Source organism: Camelus ferus, chromosome 29, assembly GCF_009834535.1.
Source record: "Camelus ferus isolate YT-003-E chromosome 29, BCGSAC_Cfer_1.0, whole genome shotgun sequence".
In the NCBI taxonomy this organism is placed as follows: domain Eukaryota; kingdom Metazoa; phylum Chordata; class Mammalia; order Artiodactyla; family Camelidae; genus Camelus; species Camelus ferus.
Window position 1 is genome coordinate 26,398,162 of NC_045724.1, and position 19,163 is coordinate 26,417,324.

Below are 19,163 nucleotides of genomic sequence, written 5' to 3' on the forward strand. Positions count from 1 at the left end.
ATCTAATACCTGGTCCATATTTAGATTTCCACACTTATTTCAAGTATGTCTTTTTACAGTGGTTTCTTTGATTTCAGGATCCAGACAGGTGCACACATTACATGTGGTTATTTTACCTCTTACATCTCCGTTAGTAGGTAGAATTCTTCCTCCCTTGTCTTTTTGAAGCCATTTGTTGAAGAAACTAGGTCATTGTCCTATAGAATGCTCATTTCTGATTTAGATGGTGGTTTTCTTATAATATTGTTGACTTTTTTCCTCTGTGACTCCTTGTTGTGTATAAACTGGGAACTGTAGGTGGATGTAGAGGCTTAGGTAGATTTTGGTTCATTTTTTGCAGGGATGGGGAGCAGCGGTCCTTTATGGCGGGGTTGTGCTCGTGTCCAGCGGAGACGCGCAGAGACACTGTCAGTAGCAGAGTGATAGGCGGTCAGTGTGTTCATGTCTGTCAGCCCCATCACATCGCACTTCTCCTCATTGTGACAGTGCATGGTTGTCTAGATCTGTTACTTCATTGCAAAATGGTCATCTTCTGTGTTCTGTCTGTAGTGTTAGCTGGAGTTTGTCTGCAGAAGAGGCCATTCCTTCAGCAAGTGTTGGTTTTCCCCAAGGTCGGTGCCCCAGGAGATGCATGTATGTCCTTCCCTCCCCAGCTCTGACACTAGGTTGCTGCCCCAGCTCCCTGGGTGTTTCTTCTTTCTTTTTTGGGTAACATTATGAACACTTATTATTTGCCATCGTTCCGTTGATGCCCAAACTGTCCCAGCTTAGCGAAGCCTCTCCAGGTTGACCTCTTCGCCCTTCTGACGCTGTCTCGTTAGTCTGTGGCGGCTTCCCAGCTTTTCTATCACATTGAGGTGTTCCAGGCTTACATGCTGGGTACGTTTTGGAATCAGCCACTTCTCTAGAGCTTCTTTGGGGAAACCACGTGTGGGTGTGCAGGGGTTTTAGTCCACTCTGGACTGAGATGGAACAGTCCCCACAAGTCCACTCCCACCGGGAGCACCAGCCACAAGTTTGGTGTTGTCCAGGACCCCCTCACTTCAGACCAACTGACTGCAGAGTCCAGGGTTCCCAAAATTACCTTTGAGTTAAATTCACTAGGAAAGCTCACAGAATTGAGGAAGGCGCTATACTTATGATTACAGTGTTATTGTAGTGGGAGGCTACAAGTTAAACTCTAGCAGACGAAGGAAGATATGCAGGGAGGGGGGCCTGGCAGGGCTGCAGGTGCAGTGCTCGGGTCCCTCTGTGGGGTCAGGGAGGGCAGCACTGCCTCCCCGTGGCCGGCATGCGCCACAGCACGGACCCCTGGGGAGCCTCCGTGAGTCCTTGGCGTCCAGGGTTGCGTGGGGCTTCCTCACCTGTGACCTCCCTGTGGCGGACCTGCAGGCTCTGGCTGTCCCTGGAGGTCATACGGATGCCGGGTGTCCCAACAGTGTGCGTGTCTGTAAAGAGTAAAACAGGAAAGTGCGGATGTGTGTTTGGGAATTGCTTCTACTTGAAATGAATGCTTTCTTTGCTGTTCTTTCTGAGAGTAGGTATCATGGAGTTTGTGTTTAGATGAAAAATTCTCACTTTGCCCGCTGCGATGTAAGCTTCATGAGAGAAGGTGATAGTAATTTCATCACATTGTTTCCTCTTTTATTCCCAAAGCTAAGAAAATCCCTAGGTTGTACTGGGTTCTCACAGTGATGTTTTTATTGAATTAATGTTATAAATTGACCTGGTTTCAAGCCCCCGGAACTTTGATTTACTAGTTGCTGTCTTCAGGCAAGTTGAGTAACCTCTGAATCTTCTTCCTCTTCTGCAAAGGGAGATGTTAATAATGTGGATGTCTCACCTGTTGTGAGACATCGGTGAAGGAGACTGGCACGTGGTTGATCCCTCCGGAAGTGCTGGCAACGAGCATTTTATGTGCTGTCTCCTCAGGACCCATGGCTGGGGCAGCCCTCAGGCTGACGTCCATGCAGGGCCCCCCAGGGCCGTGGCCGTGGTAGGGGGGTGACAGGATGTGCTGTGGGCCACGATAGACACGGGATGTTGGCGTAGGGCAGGCCAGCGTGGTGTAAGTTAGGTCGTGGGGCGGAGCCGTCGGGGCTGTGTTGTGGGGGCCTGCGTCACCCGTGGGCCGTGGTGGTGGCCCGTGTGCTGGTGGCGGATGCGATGGAGATGACGACGCTGGGAACAGGCAGAAGCAGCCCTGTGGTGAATGTCACGGTGTGGCTTCTTAGCACTCTTCACAAGGATATAGAATAATCCTCTGCTGGGTTATTCATTCATTTTAGTTAGAAAATATTTTGGAGCTAGTTCCCAGGAATGCGTGGTCCTTGCTTTAAAGAAGCTTGCTGTTCAGTGGAGGTGGGAGCTATGAAGTGCGCAGCTGAGAAGTGCAGGTGGAGTCCAGGCAGCAGGGCTCCTGGTGGGGCTGTGCCCTTAGACCTGAGAGGGGCTGGTGGAGGGAGGGCCGGGGAAGTGGGGTCCAGGTGGGGAACAGGCCTGCGAGGCTCAGACTTGAAGCAGTGTGTTTGTTCAGGGAGTCACGCGGTGGGAGGTTGGGGAGGGCGGAGTGGGCGTTACGGAGGAGGGGAGAAGCCGTGTGGCGCCTGTGGTTTTGCTGGGTGTCATCTCCATGGTAAAGGCGCGAGAAGCTGGCATCGGACTGTCCGAGTTCGAGTCCTCACTCACCCTGTGACATTACTCAGGCCCTTGATCCTTAGTTTCCTTATCTCTGCAATGAGGATGATATTGTTTACCGTAAGGGTTTCTTATGAGGATCAGATGAAAGCATTTTATTTAATAAAGGGCTTAGAACAGTCGCCTGGAATATAATAAATACTCACGAGTGGTGGCCACTACCATAAAAATCATCATGATCCTGATTGGTTGGTTTCAGGGAGCAGAACATCGTGGCCCCCCTGGCATGTAGAATGGTCCCTTCAAGGGTGATGTCGGGGAGGGAGGAGGATGGTGAGGGGCGGAGGAGACGGAGCAGGTTGAGAAGCCGTAGTGGAAGTTCGGGGACAGCGAGGGCTTGACTGAAAGCCGTAGCAGGAGGAATAGGGATAGGCCATCAGTAAGCGGTGCGTTGAACTGACCGGGGGTGAGGAAGACGGCGAATCTGGGATAGCACCTGTGAGACTGGCTGCACGAAGGTCCTTCAGCAAAGAGAAGCACACCGGAGCAGGGAGTTGTTCAGGTGCAGGGAGTTGTTCAGGTGCAGAGGAGCTGTGGGAGGGGCCGGATAGAGACCTCGGTCTGGAGAGGTGTTTGGGCAGGTGTGGTGGTCAGCAGGGCCTCGCTGCAGCCCCCGGAGCAGGACAGCGAGCAGGGAGGGCGAGACCCCCGGAGAGTTGACCGAGGAGGGAGAGCCCAGGAAGGGGCTTGTATCTGCCGAGCACCATGGGACCTCTCTTCTTGCCCAGTTCTGGTACTGCCCCTCGGATGTTGGGCGCTGGATCACCGGTCGAGTGCGGACCTACCACAGTCTGAGCTGTTTAAAACAACACAGACGTGTTGTTTTGGGTTTGTGGGTGTGGCTTGGCTAGGGTCTCTCAGAAGGCTGCTGGGAAGGTTTCAGCCAGGGGTGGGGCTTGTCGGAGATTCAGCATGATCTGCTTCCAAGCTCACTGTGGTTGTCGATTCAGTTCCTGGCAGGTTGCTGGACTGAGGCCCTCAGCTTCTTGCTGGCTGTTGGCCAGAGGCCAGCATGAGTTTCTTGCCACCCACGTGGGCCTATCCACATGACAGTTACTCCATCAGAGCTGGCAAGAGGGAAGTTAGTCTTGAATAGCAGTCACGTAAGTGACATTCCATCACCTCTGCTGTGTTTCAGTGACTAAAGACAGATCACAGGCCCCACCCACATCCAGGGGGTCGAGGTTCACTAGAGAGGGGATACCTGGAAGGAGAGGCTCTCTGCTGCAGTTGCCATTTTTTCCCTGTTTTACAAAAGATGAAGCTGAAACCTTTAAGTGACTTGGCCAAGATCATGTAGAAGTAACGGGACTGTTACATTCTAAGGACTGAGAATGACTATGGAGTTTGGCTGTGTTGGGGAGTTCTTTGGGGACTTTTATTTGATGTCTTTTTAATGGAATGGTTAGGTCAAGGTCACATGCTTGTGGTTCAGTGAATGTGCAGGTAGGAAGAGAGACTGAGAAGAGATTACTCTTGCAGAAGTTAACATTAAACTGAAGAGACTGCTAACATTTTTGTTGTCACGTTTAATTATTTCTCTCAATAATAATCCAGAAATCTTTCTTTTCCAGTTCACTGAGTTTCACCAGTAATGCCATTCAGTTGCCAATATCAAGCAAAACAAACATAAGCCACTTTTATTCTGCTTTTTAAGGAAAGTGGTAATCTCTTTCACAGTGCCTGACGGTAAGTCACAGTTCCTACCTTTATAACAGAGATCTTGATCTAATGCATTTAAAATAGTGATTGGAAACATTAATTTTGAAACCTTTTTTGCTCTTTCCTTCTTCCCTCATAATTCTCCTCTAAAGCTCATATGCAAAGAGCATAAAGAAAGATAACTACTAGTTTCTGGAAGTTTGTCTTTCATCACTTAAATTAATTTGGGGGATTTATACCTCCAGTTGTTAAAAGTAAAATGCTAGCTCTTGAAATCTATCGCTTTATTTTATAGAGGGGGTTTTGACTTGGACCACTAGTTAGTGGCACAGTTGTTTGAAACATTCTGATTTCCAGACCTGTGCCCTTTCTGCTGTTCCATGGAGTGATTAACTGTCAGGGCAGTTTCTTGTGTGGAGCGTTTTTGACTGTGGAGGTGGACCCCAGATAGAGGGGCACCCGGTGGAAGGACCAGGGGCTAACTCTTTCCCTTCTAATTGCAAGCAGTAACTTTTCCTATTTGCTGTTAGTAAGTTTAACCTGAAGACTGTTGTTTATTGTTACAAGGAAGAAGTGAAGGAAGAAATGTTGGGGTTAGATTTTTTAAATCTGTATTCTTAACTTGGGGGGGCGGTACGTGAGAACAGTGTGAAAAACACACAGACCTGTTCTGACCACTGGTCTTTCTCTTCCTTAGAACAGTTTTGAAGGTAGCAGTCACGCTTTCCAGCGGTCTCACTCCTGTGTGTGACTGCTTTTTAAGCACCGAGTTCACTGGGTCGCACAGCTGGCCAGCGTGGCCGCCAGAACCTGGCCTGGCGTGCGCTGTTGCTGCGGTGCAGCTGTGCTGGGGCTCACGTGAGCACATCTGCACGGGTGCTTGTGTTTGTGCGCTGACCACGCTCCTTGTCTGTTTCCTGTAGTGACCGTATCAGAGTGTGAGGTGCAAGCTCACAGAATCCAGAGAAGTCATCATGAAGTTATATGTGTTTCTGGTTAACACTGGAACTACCCTGACATTTGACACTGAACTTACAGTGCAAACGTGAGCTCTCTTTCATTGATTCGCATCAGTTTTGCATTCTGGGTGTGTAAGAAGTTAAAGACCTGTTTGAGTTTGAGAAAATGACTCCTTTAAGTAAGAGTGGTAGTGCAGTGAGTCTTAGAGCTTTGATCCCCAGCGTGTTACACGTACAGTTGTCATCTTTTCTAAAACGCTAACGTTGAATGCATTAAGTTGTGCTTTGTTCTGTTGACATGAATATATTGTTCATAGTAAACAAACTGGTTTCAAACCAAGGCAGTCAAACAGAAGTAAGTTTTCGTAGCTGATTGCTGTTCTCAGTTCCACAGGACACTGCAGAGGGGACTGTTGCTAGCTGTATAAACCAGCATGCACCAGGCCTGTGTTTTTTGTCATTGCTTTTATTCTTTTATATGAATAAAGTCAATAGTGTTTGGTTTGTTTGTTAATGATAGAATAAAATTTGGAATTTTATTTTTTAATGGAATTATAAAATTATTTTTTTGAAAGTTCTAGTTTTTAATAAAACACAGGTTGACCTGTGAAGGAATAACTTTTTTGAAAGATTAGAAAAAGGAAGCAGTTTTCATGTGATACAGACTTAATGTATTTTGTGTAATGTGACCTGGAGATTTTAACACACATCCTGTGTTCTGAAGATTTTAACAGACCTGATGCTAACTTGAGCAATTCTTTTGCTACGTTATATAAAGATTACAAAAATAAATGTTTCTACTGTCTGTATCTCATAGATTGACTTCTAGATGTGGCACAGGGGTCATTTATTGACCTTTTATTTATTTAAAATTGCTTACTTGATTATGGAATCCAATTCCAGGAACAAGCAGCTGATAGTTTTTACTACTCTTTGGAGGAAAAACTTTAGAGTGAAATTCATTTATCTATCAGGTATTTTTACATAGTGCTACTTTAGTAATAAAAAGGTTTGTTGTTGGGCAAATGTAAATAACCAACTTACCCTCCTTTGTTTGAAAAGTGTGGCCGACCTGAAGCATGCCATCCACAGCAAGTACAAGATCGCTATTCAGCACCAGGTGCTGGTGGTCAACGGCGGAGAGTGCATGGCTGCAGACCGGAGGGTGTGCACCTACAGCGCGGGGACGGTAGGTGGGGGCGGGCGTCGGGAACTGGGCCGCTGATCCGATTTGTATATTGAGGGCTGTGTGCATGTTCAGTAGTTACAACATTTTACCTCAGTTTTTTTTTTCTCTCTTGCATTTTTACTTCTGTAGGACACAAATCCAATTTTTCTGTTTAACAAAGAAATGATCTTATCTGAACGTCTACCTGCTATTCCTAAAACTACCTTTTCAACAGAAAATGACATGGAAATAAAAGTTGAAGAGTCCCTTATGATGCCTGCAGTTTTTCACACTGTTGCTTCAAGGACACAACTTGCGGTGGTAATTGTAATATTTATTTATACCTAGTATAGTTGAAATTGTAAAATTGCTGTATTTAACAAAATAATGTTGAATTCATACACTTGGTAATTTTTTGGGAGCCATGAGCTTATTAGGCATTGGTGAATGATCTGAACCGTCTATTGCTTCTAAAAGCATTTAAATCTAAATAGCAAAGTAGTCTAAATTATAGAAGAAGCATGCCAAAAACATGAAAAATAACAAACTTTTTGAAAAAATATTTCCTGGTTACTGTGTCTGGGTTTTAAGTTTCAGGTGCATGCTTTGTTGGTCTACACTGCAGACGATGACGGGATCTTTAGAGTGGACAGGCTGTCTTAGATGCTATTTGTCACCCTCTTTCCTAGATGATGTGCAGATAATGACTTCAGAGCAATCTTTAGTCAGTAAAGTACCTACGTTAGAGTAGGTGGACATTGCAGAGAGAGCTCAAATAACTCTTTAAAATCACGACCCTTTCTCGCATGCTTAGGTCTGGGGAAGAACCCAGCCTCTTCCCAGTACATACCTCTTGGTTGCCGTGTGCAGTTCTCATGGGTTGTTCACAGTCGTTTGTTTTTTGTTTGTTTGGTTTGACTTGCTAGCGCTTTGCTGTGATGCTGGCTGTAAGCTGTCAGTAGTAGGACACAGTTTGCTTTCAGCCATGAAAAAAAATCATCCTTTAGAATCAACTAAATAGGTGTATTTACCTTTTATAAAAATAAACAAATTGTTAAAATAAACTATTATAAAGTATTAATATTTGCTTTTCGAAAGAAGTCTGTTAGTTTGTTTTAATGTATTATGTACATTAGTGAAGCTATCCCATTTTGCACCTAGGATACAACATAAAAAGAGAATAAACTTACCTTTCTGGAATATCTTTAATAAGCATTAGAGTCTGGAAATGTTTTTTAGAAGGCAAAACTATTTTTTAAAAAACAAATTCTGTAAGTTGAATTTATGTAATATAATCCCTTAGATTTATTTTCTGAGTATTGGTCTATAATAAACTAATAAAACTAATAAAGACAGGCTGCACTATTGCATGCCATTTAAAGGTAATAGTTTTGATTTAGTTGAAATATAAACACCACACGCTAATAGCAAAGTGTAACATTAGATACAAAAATTACCAATAGGATAACCTGATAGGGTATATAACTGTTACATGATTAGAGTGAGAAACCAGAAGAAGAAATAAAACTTGATAGAAAGATTTAAAAATCAAATAGATGAAATGAGAAAGAGGATTAGTCTAGAAATAAACAATCTGCGCAGTTTGTAGTGATGCCAGGTGGCAAGTTACAGAATGGTGACGGGTCCATCCAGTCACAGATTAAGACAAGCAGGAAAGAGAAGGGGGTGTGCTGAGTAGCAGAGAAGAGCTAGGACGGAAAGGAACACTGACTTCACTGGATTAGCACACATCTGCATAGGATACAACAGAAATAGTAAAGTGAACCCTGAACATGAAACAGTGAGATTAATACAGCCCATCATATTGGTTACTAAGTAATTTAGCCAACTTTTCCCTTACTTAAAGAAACTTCATGGTATGATTTTAAAAAAGGAACCACACCATCACAAGAAATCCTGGTAAAACAGGTTGCTAAAGTATGGAAAGAAAGGTACGCACAGAACTAGAGGCCAAGACAGGAAAAGGGGGTGGTATCAGGATGTGACGAAGTGGACGTTAAAGCATTAAACAGAACAGAGTGAAATTAATACTGAAAGATTTAATTGAGGAAAAAGATAAGCTGAATCTGTATTTGCCTGTCAAAGATAATAATTTCAGGAGAACTTTTAATATAATGATGTACATCAGTGTTCATAGCAGCATTATTAATTATAGCCAAATGGTGGAACAGCTCAAATGTTCAGTGAATAAATAAACAAAATGTGGTATATTCATACAGCGGGGTATCAGTCAGCCTTAAACAGGAAGGAAATCCTGATAGGAGCTACAGCGTGGAGGAACCTGGAAGACAGTATGCTGAGTGAAGTAAGCCAAACACGAAAGGACAAACAGTATACGAGACACCTAGAATAGAGCAGAGTAGAGTAGATGTTACCAGGAGCTGCACAGGGAGGGGCTGTTGGGTTCTTGCGTGATGGATGCTGAGTTCCGGTTCGGGTGATAGCAGTTCTGGAGATGGACGGTTGGGATGGTCACAGCAGTGCAAATGAGTCCACAGGACTGAACTGTACACCCGCAGACAGGTTAAAATGGTAGGGTTTATGAGTATTTTACCACAGTAATTTTTCAGAGGGAGATTTCAATACATCTCTTTCATAATCAAGAAAAACCTTGTGGACTAGATTTAATACTCCAAATCTGAAAATACAGAATATACTTTTTTCTTATGGCTAAAAACCCAGAAGAGTATCAAAAGAATATATTAATAGCAAAAAAGCAGATGTTTTGGGGATGCAAGGATGGCTCAGTATTTGGGAATGTATTAATATAATTAATTGCCTTAATCATGAATACTTCACAGGTAAAAACATATAGGGTCATATTAATGTTGTCCAAAAGAGACATTTGTTAGAATTCGGCCGCTGTTCCTAATAAATTCAATAGCCCTAGAAGGGAACAGAATAAATGTAATGCAGACTAGACCAAGTATAAAAAAGTAATGAGATTTCAAGTCAGTGCAAAGCTAGAGTCATTTGCATAAATCAGAGAAAATCTGTTCAGTATTCTTTTGGAACTTCTGGGAAATGTACTAAAATTAAAAAATCAAGTAAGTGATGAAATTAATGGAAAAGAAGTGAAAAACATCCATTTTAGGTGTTATGATTGCATACTTGGAAAATTCAAGAGAATTTAATAAAAACCCATTGGAAGGAATTGTAAGGTTGACTGGGTGTGTGATAAATACATCGACATTATTCAGATTTCTCTGTATTGGCCCTGTTTTGGGGAAAAAAATGAAAAATATATTGCATTCTCAATAGCAGCAACAACAAAAGTCTGTAAAATTCTGTTCCAGGACGTAAAACATAATCAAATGAAAAGATACTTTTTTTTTTTAAATTGAGGTATGGTCGATTTACAGTTTTGTGTGACTCTGTGGAGTGCAGCATGGTGCTTCAGTCACACACACACACACACACACACACACACACACGTATATTCAAAACATGGAACGCTTTGCGAGTTTGCGTGTCATCCTTGTGCGGCCCCGCTAATCAGCCATCCCTGTGACATGCCCGTTGCGTGTGCGCTGCTAGAGTCAGCGCAGAAGATGGATGCTTACTATCATTCTTAACATTTGTGGTCACATGCTACTTCCTATCTATCTGTGTTCATGAGCTTAATTAATCACAGTTAATTGCCATGATGAGGCATTTTTGCTTTTGGGCGGTGGGGGGAGTTTTGATTTTTTGTTTTATTTGTGTTACATAAAATGGACTTGGAGTTCCCTTGAAAGAATCCCTGTCCAGGAATCACTGAGAAAGTGACGATAAAGAACGGGAAGTGGAGGGAGAGTGTGTCCTCAGGTTTTAACCCACACCCAGAGCCGCTGCAGCCCCAACCGGGCCCGCAGGCCAGGCCGCCCGTCGTGTGAGGACTGAGAGGCCCTGAGGGCCGGCCGTCTGGAGCACGCTCTGGAGTCAGGCTACCCGGCTGCTTGTTATGTGACCTGCACTGTTATCTTTACTGTCAGTAAAATTAATAATGGATTTTTGTTTCTTGATATATGTTTGAAAATGCACAAATCATGATACATTCATTTTTAGTGCATTTTCACAAAGTGAGCACAAATTTTAAAATATGTATCACCCTACTTCATGCTTTCCCCCTTTCAGTACCTGTTATTCCTCTTCCATAAAGTTAACCAGTGTCCTGACCCCCAAAACGGCTTTTTTTGTTGTGTGTCTGGCCTCTTGGACTCAGCACTGTGTTCCTGAGACTCATTCGTGTAACTGCGTGTGTTAGTGGTCTGTAGTCATTGCCACGTGGCATTCATTCCATGGTAGAAAGTTCAGAGCCTTGTGTTCCACAGTTTTTGCTGAATTGCCCTGTGTGGACACCCTAGCAGTGTGGACGCCCTAGTGGGGTGGACACTCCAGCTGTGTGGACGCCCAGCAGGGGTGAGCTTCTCTGTGTTGCCACAGCGAAGACAGGAACGGCCACTAAAAAGTTCCTTCAGGAGAGCTTCCCTCGGAATGTGCTCAGGGCACGTTCGTGTGTGTGTGTGAGTGCCCGTGTGCGGACGTGCACACAGACATTACCTTCTTTCACTGTTCGTTTCTTGTCTTCCAATGCAGGAAATGTATGAAGTTGCCAAGAAACTCTGCTCGTTCTGTGAAGGTCTGGTCCACGATGAGCACCTGCAGCACCAGGGCTGGGCTGCGATCATGGCCAATCTGGAGGATTGTTCAAATTCCTACCAAAAGCTACTTTTCAAATTTGAAAGTATTTATTCAAATTATCTGCAATCCATAGAGGACATCAAGTTAAAACTTACTCAGTATGTTTGCCATTAAAATGGATAATAAGACATTTGTGTAAACACCTTTGTAGTTTATCTGTTTTAGTAATGGTAACTTCGCTTCTAATAGGCCCTGTATTTATTATAACTGAAGTTCATGTTTTTCAGACTTTCATGATGACTTATATGGACTGTAAAATCTAGAAAGTATGGTCAGTTTTATCCCCCACGTACTTCACGTCTACCACATGCCTGACTTCTGTATTCTTTATGTAAAAGGCTCAGAATACTTTTGAAGTCATTTAGGAACCCAAGAATTTTTGTTGTATGTATATGTACAGTTTCAGTGTTTTGTGCACTTTTGGTTCTTTTTAAATTTATTTTTTATTCAATTTGAATTAGAGGGAAGTAGCATGTTCTTTTCTTATTTAATGAAGTAAACCTTATTATTTCAAGTTTCTCTATTTTGTGGTACGAATATTTAGAACATTTTGGCCTTAAGTTGACAATGGGACACATCTCGGGGAGGAAGGGAATGATTAATTAAGATGGGAAAGAGCTTTTAAACGTTTTTATAATTACCTTTTCAAGTAACTTTTTGCAGGGGAGTTCTCTCAGAGAGGTTAATTTAATGTAATTTAATGTAGGAGCCTGAATACTTTTACTATGTTTTTACACAAGTCAAATCATCCAGATTTTATCTTTTCCCATGTTTTTTGACAACATACATCTATCTACCTTTCTGTCTGTTTCAGGGTCTGATGAATGCAAGCGTTATCGTAATCTTTTATAAAAGTGTTAATTTTATCCTCTACTTTCAGTATATCGAAAATATTTTATTAGCTTAAAGACAAAATGTTGAACTTTAAGGGACTGGTATGGTAACTCTTCTTTATAAATTCAAGTTTTTTATACCTTAAGATTTGTTAAAAACCAATTGTCCACTTGTTTAGCATACACTTGCTGCCTTTGCTTTAGAGGGTGTTTCAGTGTGTGAGCAGTACCCTTTGCTGTGTCTAACGACGTGTTTCTCTGTCTAACTGAGAGCACCTCACAGACTACTTTAGGTGCGTGTAATTATTAGCGAGGTGGTAAGATGTGTGTGTGTGTTAACAGTGTTCTTTCTTTCAAAATGCTGATCTCTAACTAGAGCAGTCCCATTGTTTTACTGACAGATCTTTCGTATTTTAAGTTTAGGAACTGCGGTCTCAGTGATGGCCAAGATCCCGCTGTTGGAGTGCCTGACCAGACACAGTTACAGGGGATGTTTGGGAAGACTGGGCTCCTTACCTGAACGCGAAGGCTCAGAAAAGGCGGAGGTGAAGACCTCCGCGGAACTGGTGCTGTCTCCCGAAATGCCTGCAACGACGAACAAATCCTCGTCAGCCTCATGTCACAAGTCCATGGAACACGTAGCCCCAGACCCCACAGATGCTGAAAGTGGAAAGGAAATTAGGGAATCTTGTCAAAGTACTGTCCAGCAGGACGAAACTTCAGTAGATGCTAAAGATGGCGATCTGCCTTTTTTTAATGTTTCTTTGTTAGACTGGATCAATGTTCAGGATAGGCCTAATGACGTGGAATCGTTGGTCAGGAAGTGCTTTGATTCCATGAGCAGGGTAAGTGACGGTAACTTGGTTTTCCTTGGGTCATTTTACCACGTGAAGTTATGTTATCGACACTAAATGTTTCCTATGCAGTAACGGGGAGTGAGTGCCATGCTGGAGTGGAAATGATGGGCTGTGGAATCAAGCATTATCGCCATGTGTATGAGCTTGGACACATCAGACCGTTGAACTTGTAACTTTACTCGAGAGCTGATAGTACATTTGGGAAGATTATCGGAGGGCAGACAGGAGAAATTCTGTGCAGTGCCGAGCCTTGCTGTGTCCCCTCCGCTGGGGACAGTTGTGATGGTGGTGGTACTTTGAATTTTTCCCCCGACCCAGTAATTTCACTTGGACTTTGTAGTATCTCCTGTCATTTAGTTTGTCCCTACAGTCAGGTTCTTTCATCCTCTGGGTGAACCTCCGTCCTGGCTTTCTGTACTGGCCTGGGTAAAACAGTCGTATGATTTTCATCCTTGTGCATTGAGTCCTGAGCACTCTCAGTACAAGTAAACCGGTAAAAGGGCAGTGTTCGGCGGCCTCTGACCTGCCCTGTGTCCTACATTCACTTAGTAATGAATCTGGTGTTCACATTTACAAATGCTATAGAACTTCCAAGCTTTTAGGGGAAAAATATTAATGATATAATTTCATTTTTATCTTTACAGTTAAAAAAAATTTATACGGAGAATGGTTTACATTTGATGAAATACAGAAGCCTTGAGTGGTTAGTTCAGAGTAGCCAGCACCAAAGTACTGAATTTCTCCGTCTCCCAGGAAACTGCGACGGGCCTCTTTCTAATCGTCCCACCCCACACCTCCTGGAACCGATTTCTGACGTTTAAAAGAAGTAATTTTGCGTCTGCCTGATGCATTTTAAAATTCAGAATGTAGACATTGTGTTTTTGTATTTTATAATTACAGTGAGCTTGTGTTTTAGATTAAGTTCTCCCCCGAGTACACTTACAGAAACCTGGGGAGTCAATACCTCTTCAGATCTGAGGAGTGAGCTGGGAGAAATCTTTGAGGCCTGCGTGGAAGGGGACGGGCCCGTGTGTCGGGGGTGCAGGAGCATGAAATGATATTCTGAAGGCTGCGGTTGTCTGAAGGTCATGGGCAGGGCAGCTAAGCTTTTTTCAAAGGTAAACTTTTCATTCAGTTGGAAGAGAGACTTAGTCTTTGGTTTGTTATTGAGAGGAGGGCAGCACATTGTCTGGGTGCCTGAAAATAGCAACATTCTTTCCTCGTTTAAGTTACTGGACAGTAAAATGCAATGGGTTCCACGTTTCTTCTTAATTCTTCCAGTACCTGTTTCCTTGATGACACCCTTCTGGCGTTTCTTTCATTGTGGCCGTTTATTATTTGTGGTCAGAGAACGCTTCAGTTCAGACTTGCCAGGGCAGGGAAGTGTGGAATAGATTATGCCGAAAATGAATGAAAACTAGTGTTCTGGTCAAGTTACTGACGTTTTAGTAGTCTAAAAAATCCATCTGGAATTGTGGAAAGTCAGCCACGTGATTGTGATAGGATGGTTGAAATCTCATTTTTTCTTTCTTTCTTTCTTTTTTTTTTTTTTTTATAATTTTTGTAATTCCACATGAGTCAGAACGGGCTCTAGACCATGAGGCCGTTTTTGACGGGCTTGCCCTCGGCTCTGCGCTTGCATGTTGAAGTGAAATCTAGCAAAGCCCTTTGTAGGACAGGAGGGAGGTAACAATGGTCCTTTACTGGATGAATGAGGATTCACAAGCATTTTTACCTACCGAAAACGGAAGTTAGCTGTGGTGGTGTTGCCAGGGGGTCGCATCATCGACTTCTCAGAGGGAGCGGTCGCTGGCAGCTCATGCGGCAGCGTGGGAAGTCTTCATGTTGTGAGAGCAGGGTGGCGGCCCCTGCGTTACACGCGCTGTCAGGAGTCAGCGGACACGGCTGTGGTACAGCGCTGTCATCAGTGACGCTCGCGTGACACCGAAACGTTCTGCTCAGCAGAGATGAAAACGCATTTTGAAGAATCAGTTTATGTATTTGTTTGTGCTGGACACAATAACAGTACGTGCTCCTAGTGGGATGTGCCGCGTAGTAAACGGCACTCTGCCGTGATGGTTTGACTAGATTAGTACTTTGCTCCTCTCGGTAGTGTTGTGTATTCTTGATACTACTAATGGCTTTTCTAAAGATCGACTGACCTGAGTATGGGATCTCTCTCACCCAAGATGCCTTCTTTTCATCACATGTTCAATCCATAATTGTCCAGAACAGCTGCCTGCCAGGTTTTCTGATAGCAGGAGTGCTCATTGCCAATGAACTAATTAAAAAATGTTCCAAGTTTTGATACTCTTCTACAAAAGCAAATTCTGGTTAAAGCCATCATTTTTATAGACTAACCAATTTTAGTAGTATTCTTAACATGTATTTCCAACTGCCAAAGTCAGAAGCCGTTTTCAAAAACTGAGTCAAGAGGCAGGTATCATGGAGCTTGAGTATGATTTGGAATCATAAGGGCTCAGATCGTAGCACTGTACTTCATTTCTGACCTCTGTCATCCACAATAAGTCATTTAAATTCTCTATTTTACGATATTTGGGTGGATTGATAAATGCTAATTTCACAAACTTTTTAGTTTTTACCCTCACATATCAAGGAGAATCTAGAATTGTTGCTGCGTTTTTGTATACTCACATGTTTTCTTAGACTGTATTGTGTTCGTATTAGAACAACTCTTGGGTGCTCTATTTCAGATTATACTACAAAAGACAAACTGACTTGCAAATCTGATGGTTGACAGTGGGAAACATGTTTAGTTAGATAATTTCTCAGCCTTCCAGAATGATATGAACATAAGTTATTGAATCTCTTCTTAGTATTTCATTCAGGAGACCTGTGACCTGATTGGAATATTCTTGTTTACTCTGTGCAGTGGGGTGGGTTTAGAGGTGAGGTGGGAAGAATGGAGAAGGTAAGAAACTTTTTAGTTTTAGACAACAATAATGTTAACCTTTGTAGTTGTCAGGGGAAAAAGCACCAGACTGAAAAATTAGTGTAGCACTGTGTTTAATTATTGAAACTTTGCTGAATCATTACTAGTAAAAATCTGTGATTTAAAATACATAATTTAAAATATTCACAGACTGGAAATTTTAGTTGTCATTACTTGTGCACTGATGGAGTGAAATATTAAGTAGAATAAGCTTTTAGGAACTCAGGTTGTGTAACCTGTATTCAGTGAGTCTCAAACATTCTTCTGTGCTTGTCTGTGTTGTATACTGTACTTCCAGTGAATTGTGAGACACAGAAACTGCATAATCGGGAGCCGTGGTTTGGGGTTTGGGTTTTCTTCCTTAAATCACTGCTGTGTTTTATGTATAGTTGTGATTTTGCCCAGGTTGAAAATTTGAGTCTATTTTAGTCATCTTTTTAAGGCTTTTATCACCCACATAATTTATACCTAGTCATTACTTTGGATTGGAAATGTGTGCACATTGGAGTCACCACAAAAATGAGAAAACATTCACCTATTAACAAATTTTAGTTAACATTGTACAAAGCAGGTGCCGGCTGTATTACATAGCGGCCATGTTAACTTTGAGGTACTAGAAATGCAGCTTCTTACTGACTATACTGAATTCTTGGTAACAATAGAACAGTTCATTTTTACCTGCCTTTGTATGTTCTCTGTGTACCAGACACTGTACCTAAAATAAATAATTTAAGGTCTCTTTGACTGGAGATCAGGGAAGACATCATGAAGGAGGTGGCGTTTGACTAGGACCCTCACAGTCACACAGACGTGGGCTTCAGCGGCTAGGGGGACGCTCACTGCGAACAGAGATCAGAGCTAGAGAAACATTTGTCTGCGTGTACTAGGCGGTTCAGTATTCCGTGTTTTCCGATGTCTTTGTGGGCAGAAGGGAGCCATTTAGGGGTTTCAGCAGAAGACAGCTCTAGTGAGTCAGTGATAGAAGATACCACAGGTGTCCCTGTGGAGGCAGCAGCAAGTAGTCAGAAACACAGACTGAGAGTTTGTGAGGAGGATGAAGGGTTGAACAGGGGCTGGGGTTCCCTCCTTGGAGTTGTGGTTACTGCTGAAATCTCGTGAGGAGCAGGAAAGTGGGCCGCAGCACGGAGTCCCTGGGGGTAGTAGGCGCAAGGAGCTGCCAGAGCGGGTCCTGAAGGAGCCAGCGGGGGTAACGCCGGACGCGCGACAAGTGTCTTCAGCGTGAGCGTGGGAGCCGCACAGGGAGCAGGGGCAGGGCGTCTGGACGAGGATGGCCGGTGTACAGGGTTCTTTCAGGGGAGGGCCCAGCAGGGTTGAGGGAAAGTTTTGGGGTTCTGTGACTTCCATAAATTCCAGAAAATTTGTAGAGTTAAAGCCAGGCAACAGGAGAGGTTGAAGAGTAAGAAAGCGTAGTTGGTCAAGCAAATTCCTTGAGGAGATGCAGGCTAAGAACACAGCCATCTCCAGGGCAGGGGTGTTGATATGTTTTAGAGGGAAGTTGCGTTGATCAGTTAATGACCCAAGAAAGTGTTATTATTAATTCTGCTGTACTTCATAAGACCTGGGAAAAAATGTTTTTGGTGGGATATTGAGAATTGAATAGATGGTGGCTTGAATTGAAAGATATGGTCCCTAGAACTGGATTCCTGTGTCGGCATTCCTGTGTTTTGTTAACATCATAATTACCCTGTTCTTGACCTTCTTGTGGAAATACACCCTTGATTTCTCATGCTTTTGCTTTTCTCCATTTTCCACTGTTTGTTTTTCTTTGAAGCTTGGTTATCAGAATAGTGTGAAATATATTTTAAACCATTTGTTGAAAATTTCATTCATGTGTGTTTGCTTGTCATTAGCTTGATCCACGGATTATTCGACCATTTATAGCAGAATGCCGTCAAACTATTGCCAATCTCGATAATCAGAATATGAAAGCCATCAAAGGGCTGGAAGACCGGCTGTACGCCCTGGACCAGATGATCGCCAGCTGCGGCCGACTCGTCAACGAACAGAAAGAGCTTGCTCAGGTGCTTCTCGCAGACTTCTCTCAGGAAAAGGAGTGTGCGGTTTTCCTGCACAGTATTTCGTGCGCAGCCTCACCGTGCTGCGCACCACGAGCACTGCTCATGCAGGTGCCACTGGCCCCTGCGCTCCTCGGGTTGGGTGAGGTCCGGGCCGGCTGCCGTGCTGTCCGCGGGAAGGTGGACCGCGCTCTGCGAGCAGCAGGGGGCGCGCGCGGGCTGAGGGGGAGGCCGAGCGTGTCGTGCTGATAAACCCCTGCTCCCTCCTCGGGGGAAGTAAAGGGCTTAAGAATTTACTAATACTTAGGTTTTTAGGTCTAATTTAATGCAGTGTTCCAAGAACTCTGTTACCAAATTAGATTTATAACCAAAAGAAGGTGACGAAATTGTGAAGAATGGTTGACCTAGACACTCCCCCCACACGTGACTGCACCTCAGGCCGCTTCGTTTGCCTCCCACCCTCAAGCCCTTGGAAAACAGCCTATAGCAAAAGAGGTGACACTAACGTTCACTCTTCTGGTTTAACGTTCCCTGCCAGCGTTTCCTCTCTAAATGTGTTCTTTCATTAGAACCTCTGAACAATCGTTCTAATGGGTACAGGTGTTTTGTTTCACCTGCATGGCTGAGTCCATGCAGTATGGTGTAGGTAGGTAAAATGTGTATAACCATGCTGCAGTCCTTGTAAACACGTTTAAAATACCTACAGCGTTTTTGTAGTTTGCTGAGTTCACCTTGTAACGAATTACCAGTTTCTCTTACTCTCTCTTTTGATTTTGGGTCAAGCTGCTTTACCGTGAGCTGGGTTTTTTTTTATCTTGTCCAAACACTGAATGGAACCCCGGTACAATGCTAAGTAGATGTGCTAGTAGGTATCCTTGTTTAATTCCTGATCCATAAAAAACGGTCAACATTTCACCATTATAATATTTGTAGCCTTTTTTTCCTCCCTGTTCTAATAGAAAACCCCCCATCAGAATAAGAAAGTTACATTCTATTTCTAATCTTGGACCATGCTTGGATTCTTGGAATAAGCTCAACGCGGTTATGATACGTTGTCTTTCTTGTGTATTAGCTGTATTCCTTCTAAGTAATACATGCAGCCTTGACGTAGTAAAGTCTACTGTACGTTAAAATAGCCCTTAGTAGTTCCTTTGAGTGGAAAATTCACTTTTTGTCATTTGAAAATTTCTTTACATCACCTTATTTCTGAAGGATATTTTCTCTTGATGGAGAATTCCCAGTTGTTAGTGATTTGCTTGTAGTGCTTTGCCTTTGGCTTGGTTTTCAGCAGTTT

General features: G+C 43.3%; 1 protein-coding gene across 5 annotated transcripts in view; it reads left to right on the forward strand.

Annotated features, from left to right (window-relative positions):
* The window catches only part of RB1CC1 (RB1 inducible coiled-coil 1), an 86,258-nt gene that overhangs the window by 10,345 nt on the left and 56,750 nt on the right, over window positions 1-19,163 (forward strand). For 3 of the 5 annotated variants that reach the window (XM_032470071.1, XM_032470069.1, XM_032470070.1), the window contains exons 2-8: window positions 4,272-4,386; window positions 5,283-5,404; window positions 6,381-6,507; window positions 6,637-6,807; window positions 11,086-11,288; window positions 12,442-12,868; window positions 17,705-17,875. In XM_032470071.1, coding sequence (XP_032325962.1) covers window positions 5,334-5,404; window positions 6,381-6,507; window positions 6,637-6,807; window positions 11,086-11,288; window positions 12,442-12,868; window positions 17,705-17,875 — 1,170 coding nt within the window. In that variant the 5' untranslated portion in view covers window positions 4,272-4,386; window positions 5,283-5,333. Of the gene's footprint in view, window positions 1-4,271; window positions 4,387-5,282; window positions 5,447-6,380; window positions 6,508-6,636; window positions 6,808-11,085; window positions 11,289-12,441; window positions 12,869-17,704; window positions 17,876-19,163 lie in introns of those variants that run through there. The other 2 variants (XM_032470072.1, XM_032470073.1) reach the window with 2 other exon arrangements.